The sequence below is a fragment of the Daktulosphaira vitifoliae genome, unplaced genomic scaffold (genome assembly GCF_025091365.1).
Source record: "Daktulosphaira vitifoliae isolate Bord-2020 unplaced genomic scaffold, ASM2509136v1 Scaffold_1, whole genome shotgun sequence".
Classification (NCBI taxonomy): domain Eukaryota; kingdom Metazoa; phylum Arthropoda; class Insecta; order Hemiptera; family Phylloxeridae; genus Daktulosphaira; species Daktulosphaira vitifoliae.
This window is the reverse complement of record NW_026099572.1, coordinates 61,814,571-61,820,676: the sequence shown is the minus strand read 5'-3', so window position 1 is coordinate 61,820,676 and position 6,106 is coordinate 61,814,571. Positions and strand designations below refer to the sequence as shown.

At 27.0% G+C, this 6,106-nt stretch overlaps 1 protein-coding gene across 1 annotated transcript; it reads left to right on the top strand.

The window, feature by feature from the left end:
- Positions 1 to 974: 974 nt before the first annotated feature.
- LOC126904631 (uncharacterized) lies at positions 975 to 2,367 on the top strand. Its single transcript, XM_050683819.1, has 2 exons — positions 975 to 1,239; positions 1,299 to 2,367. Exons 1-2 carry the CDS (start codon positions 1,230 to 1,232, stop codon positions 2,090 to 2,092), a joined length of 804 nt encoding a protein of 267 aa, XP_050539776.1. The 5' UTR covers positions 975 to 1,229; the 3' UTR covers positions 2,093 to 2,367.
- Positions 2,368 to 6,106: the final 3,739 nt, after the last annotated feature.

Below are 6,106 nucleotides of genomic sequence, written 5' to 3'. Positions count from 1 at the left end.
CTAAAAATAATTCAAATATTAAACTCAAAAGCCACAAAATTTACTGAAAAATCGCGGTTACGTATTTCGGAAACAATATTTCCATTATCAACGCTACACATACTGACACTCCAACTAGAAAAAACCCCCTATATACCCCTGGTGACCTTATTAGCTAGTGATGACATCACTAAAAAATATTATCATATTTTTAAAGTTTACACAAGTTTAATAATGAATTTTTTAGTGGGCCAAGATTTAATGGAGTAATTATGTGTCAATAAATGATCAATGTTTCTTATGTACTCTTTAAATCTGGCCCTATATTTCTTTTTGTTTAACATTCACATTTCATTTTATAAATGCCTGATTTTCCCCCTTCATCTGCCTTATCTTTAGGTTACCTAATAAATCGCTTAAATTACTGCTCTCCTTACTTAATTCAACTTTCAAAATATATCAAAACTGAGTGATTCTTGTACTGTATAAACGAAATTATACATTTTATCTTTTGTTACCATAACGTATATTATTATATTATTTATTATCATTTCATCAGTTCATGTGTTTCTGTGAACAAAATTTTTTTTTACTTGAAAATTAATGTTACCTATGATATTTCAAGTCGCAGAAAATACGTTTTTTTCTCGCTTATTACTATTATCAGTTATTATCAATTCACTAAAAATTAAAAATATAAATACAGGATTTCTTAATATAAAAAATCAAAAACATTTCTTCAGTCACTACAAGAAGAAATTGAAGACGATTTATTTTTTAATTTGGAAATCTATCTAAAATGATGAATTTTATAAATTGAAAAATTAACAAAAATTTAATTATCATTAATTTTATTGGAATAAATAATTATTTTGATAGTAAAGACATTAAAATTCAGAATGTTATTTTTATCAAAATAAAAGCAAACTAATATTACTATTTTAGAGTAAATTTTATTATAAAGAATTTACTACACTGTTCATAACAACTTGTAACGTGTCAACAACTTGTGACGTGGTTTATTGTACATTACATAGTAGGCCATCGCTTAATCAACTAGTTAATTTTGCGATTTGAAAAAATTTCTAAATTTTTAATTTAAATAAATTGCATGTTAAAACATTTATACATATTTTAAAAAAATATTTTGTTTTTTTATAATTACGTAATAAATCATTACATAATAACAATGAACTATAACATTTTTATATTTATCTTGGCAGTCAACGCAACGAATAGCCAGAAAAAATATGATGAAGGGTATGTAATTAATTTTTTAAATTCATTTTTACAAGAAAATAATTGGGACTTATTACCAGATTCAGATAATGTGCGTGATGTATACGATCACTATCCATTTAGCGTATTTAAATTATTATTAAATACAGAAGTGAAAGACAATCAAAACCAATATTCGTTTAGAGTATGGCATTTATTATTAAACGATCAAGAATATTCTAAAAAAAACATCGTCACAAAAAAAAATCTTCAACAAAAAATTAGTTATACAATGACACTAATTAATTATGAGTACACAATAAATTTAGCATTTATTGTGAATCACATAAAATATATAGCTTCTTATTGTAATATACTTAAACAGCAGGCTACTATAGTAAATGTTTCAACACTTCACGCGAAGTGTGTGTATTTATTAATTCGAAATGTTAATGAATCCATAAATCTTATACTACGTTATGTTAATGCAATAAATTTCCTAAGGAATTTGTTAAATGTAGAAACCAACACAGGTATTTTAAACGAATTAATACAATTTATTGAATTGGTAAGCAGAAAAAAAAATGAAGATGACTATTCATTAGCGGACAAAATTTATCTTAATTTCAAAAAGGCGTACGAAATGGATAATAATAATTTNCATAATTTCAAAAAAGCGTACGAAATGGATAATAATAATTTGCAAAAAATAGTAAACAATTATTCAGTAGCTAAATACAAGTATTGTGTAAATAAAAGAATGGACGATTTTGATCAATATAAATCAGACAATAAATTACCAGAAACGTTTCAACACTACGAATTCGCAGAAGTTATCTTAAATAAAAGTCTTGAACAGATGAAAAACGCGTATGCTAAACACGGCTTTCTTTAAAAAAAATATACGAATGAAACTTCTTATTTTTACGATGTATAGTTGAAGAAAAAAATAATTATTTTCTAGTTTTTTTAAGCATTAGAAGCTCATCAGCTCATCATCAGTCATTAGCTGACAAATATAATTCATATTTTCTTTTAATATTCTTAAAATTTTCCATTAAGTTACCTAGTAGCGCCAGCGGTCCTGGGGCTGGTACATGCATACCTCTTGACTGCGCCATGTTATGTATTTTATAGTATTTTATTAATAAAAACTAGTTATGTTATAAATGGAGATACTTTATTTAAAATCATAAGTGTGTGTCTCTTATTTATACGTATCATCTTAATGAGGGAGAAAACGATGCTACATGTTACTGAAAAGTGCAGCCACTAATATAAAACAGTAGGTAGAATATAATGCGTATTATGATTCCTGGTCCATAGTTAACTAGATGTTGCTAAGAAATAATGCCGTAAAGTTCTTTGTATGGAACTCTTACATTGCTTGTATTTTTAATTGTCATCATAAGGCTTAAGACTTGACTTTTAAATAAAAGTTTTTTGTCGTTATTAAATAACCGTAACGTCAGCAACAAAAAATCCATAAAACAAGAATCTTCATCTTCTTTCGAACTCTGCTCAAAGTACTGATAAAAACTTTTCTTCAACACAGTATCATTCCAAATTTTTTCCCCATTTTATCCCCTTTATTGACTTTTTTTTCTTTTCCAGGGAACTTTTTCTGCTGCTTGTTCAACTTCATTTGTCTAATCCTTGAACACTGATGCACTGATATCTTGATCAGAAAATAAGTTATCCATGTTTGACTCTTTGCTACAAAAATATTATTTATATTAAGTATCATTACATCAGTTGTTCCAAATAACTTTTTTCCGCGTTTAGAGTGTTAATATGGACGTTTCACGCGGACTTACCTAATGCGAGTGCGACCAATGCTCAAAAATAAAATAATACATTTTTAAGCAATGGTTGCACAAACATCAGTTGAATTTACGTAAAATGGCCCATTATCAATTATACTTAAAAATGTATAAATAAATAAATATAAAAATATTCTCAGGACATTTGGTTCAGCTTGCGATTCTAGAAACTGTAATTGACAATAATACATTTATTCCTTTTGCTTTTTAACTCCACCCCCAGGTATTAGTTTTTTTTTGTTTGCAAATGACCGCATTTTTGCGTCCCTGGAATTTATCCACCTTTGCTGTACTTTATCCTTTGTACCGTGATAATGATAGTTTTAAATAATATATACTTATTATTAAAAAACAAAAAAATCCGCTCGTTGGGATTCCACATAGTTGAGACAAGTATAGATTATATCTGATGACGATTAAAATCGCTATCGTAAAAATCGTTTCGATATATATCTGTAGATAGAGTTTAATTTTTAGATGGAATTATTGAGTTATTCCAAAAGTAATATTAACTCCTAATTCCTTAATAATATCCTGATTACTAGTTTTATGATTTATAAATATAATACATTAATAAATACATGTAATAGAAATTAAATTAGTATGAAATTGATATTCGATATTTTGTATTGTAATTTTTATAATGAAACTAAAAAAACTTATAAAGTAGTTATATCAAGTAGTTATACCTCTAAATAAAATGTGTATTAAAATTGTAATTATTGATTTATCAAAATGAAAAGAAAAGAAAGTTTATTTTTTATTTTAATTCGATTATTCTGAACTTCGTTAGTTAATTATTATTTCAATCATGAAACTAAAAATTGAATTTACCATAATACATTGGTAACTAGAATAATTTGCTTTATAAGGAAAATTATAATTACACAAAGAACGGTGATTTATTTACACCAAAATACATTTTTTTGTTAAACTTTGAGCGCTGATTTCATATAGAAGATAAGGTGTCGGGACATTTTTTTAAAATTTAACCTGTAGTTTGTAGTATAAGCTTTAATTTAACATATGTTTGAAGCTCGGTGTATTTCCATAACGTTTTCAAAAGTTAAGTTGAAAAAATTAACTTTTAATGCAAAATGGCTACTTTTAATTCATTCTTGTGGATAAGTAAAAAATCAGGTTTTCAAAAAAAAAATGTACTTAATAAAAAGGAAATACCTAAAATTTTTATTTAAAAAAATTGTTTTTATTCATCGATTTTTAAAAAAGTTATGATAATTTTAAAAAAAAAGTTTAAAAAATGTCGAATTTTACTAAATTTATAAATCGTAATTTCATGAGCAATTTAATTGTAGTGCAATCACTTTGTATATTTATAATTATTTTATTTTATTTATAATGAATTTAAATTTATTATTAATTACCTCAAAGTAACTACCAACATCTCTTCTGCTGGTATCGCAGATCTCATAACTGAATCTTGACGCATTATATTTGTTTTAATTTTATTAAACAGCTCGTGAAATGTGCTTTGAGACAAGCGAAAATAATTTAAAAATTTCGCATTGTCAGCTCTTAGCAAGTTATACAGATTGTAAAATGCACCATTTAATAATCGTTCACTATTTATTGGATGAATCCACCATTTTCGATTCACCCGTTTTTTTTTTCGTAATACTCGTATAGCGGAGTATACAAAAATCGCGGTATCCAAATCGTCCTTCTTGTAGGATGCTAAATCCATGACAAAATAGATAGGTATTTCAGCAACTTTGTGATACGCAACTTCTTTGTGATACTCCTCACCCCATCTATAGCTGGTTCGCCTCATTTCATTGGCCGAATATTTGTATGATCATTTTCCATAAATATAGTGATATTATTATCATTTATGCGTTAATATTTAATATTGTGCAAAAATAATTTGTAGCGTATAGAGGAATAATGTAAAATTATGTATGTAATATACTTAATATTTAGAAGTGCTTTCATTGCATTAAATGATATATAATTTGCTTCACATTAATGTTATTTTTTTTTTTATAAAGCCAAGAGGTTGGTTTGTCAGCACAGTATCCTAATGCGAACTGGCCTAATGTTATTTGGTAATTTAATTTTACTTATTACATACATTTATTTATTAAGTAAATTTTTGTTTTTTAAATTTAAGTAAAAGTATGTAAGTATATCAAGTTTTCAAAATATTTTAAGACACTTAAAATAAACGCTGTTCATTTTATTTAATATACCCGGCATAATCATTTCATATCAAATAATTTGCAAATTGATCATATTTGTTTATATTGTAGTATAAATAGATATCACAATAGATTGATATCAATCAATAATAGTAAAAGGTAAAGGTATCATAAAAAAAAAATACAAAATATTAAAGTTGCTGTCAAGTATTTGATTTAAAGAATTGTATTTTGGCGGGCAAACCTACGGCCAATGAAATCAGGCGAACCACTACTATGGGTGAGAAGGGCGGGATGCGTCAAACGGTCCAAAACTCGTTTGTTGCTGACATACCTATCTATTTTGTCATGGTATCACGATTGTTCGTGCTTTCGTCCAAAGCCAAGGAAAAAAAAGAAAACTGTTCTGCTTTTGTTTGCAACTGATCTTGTAAATTTTTACCAATGTCTTCTATGCGACGAGTAATGGTGGGCCGAGATAGACTTATTTCTTTGAATGCAGAGCATTTCTCAGGAGCGATTTCTTCAATAGCTGCGATGATGCACTTTTTAATAAACTCGCCACCATTAAGCGCTTGTTGGTCTTTCGCAATAAGATTTGCAATCTTATAACTTGCTGTAACGATATCGTCCTTTCCTTTTACTTGTTGCGAAAACATACTTTTGACAGCGCTTGTCTCGTCCGCGAATTTTTTTTTTAATAACTCCAATTTAGATTCGCAAGCCTTATCTTTAATACTTTCATATTTTGATTTGTGTTTGGTTTCATAATGCCTCTGAATATTAAATTCTTTATAAACAGCCACAGATTCACGACAAATAAGACAAGTTGGTTTCTCGTTGAATTGAATAAAAAAGTATTTATACATCCAAATGTCCTGAAAATGACGATTTTCTTCGGAAATTTTACGTATTTTTTTTTTTTTT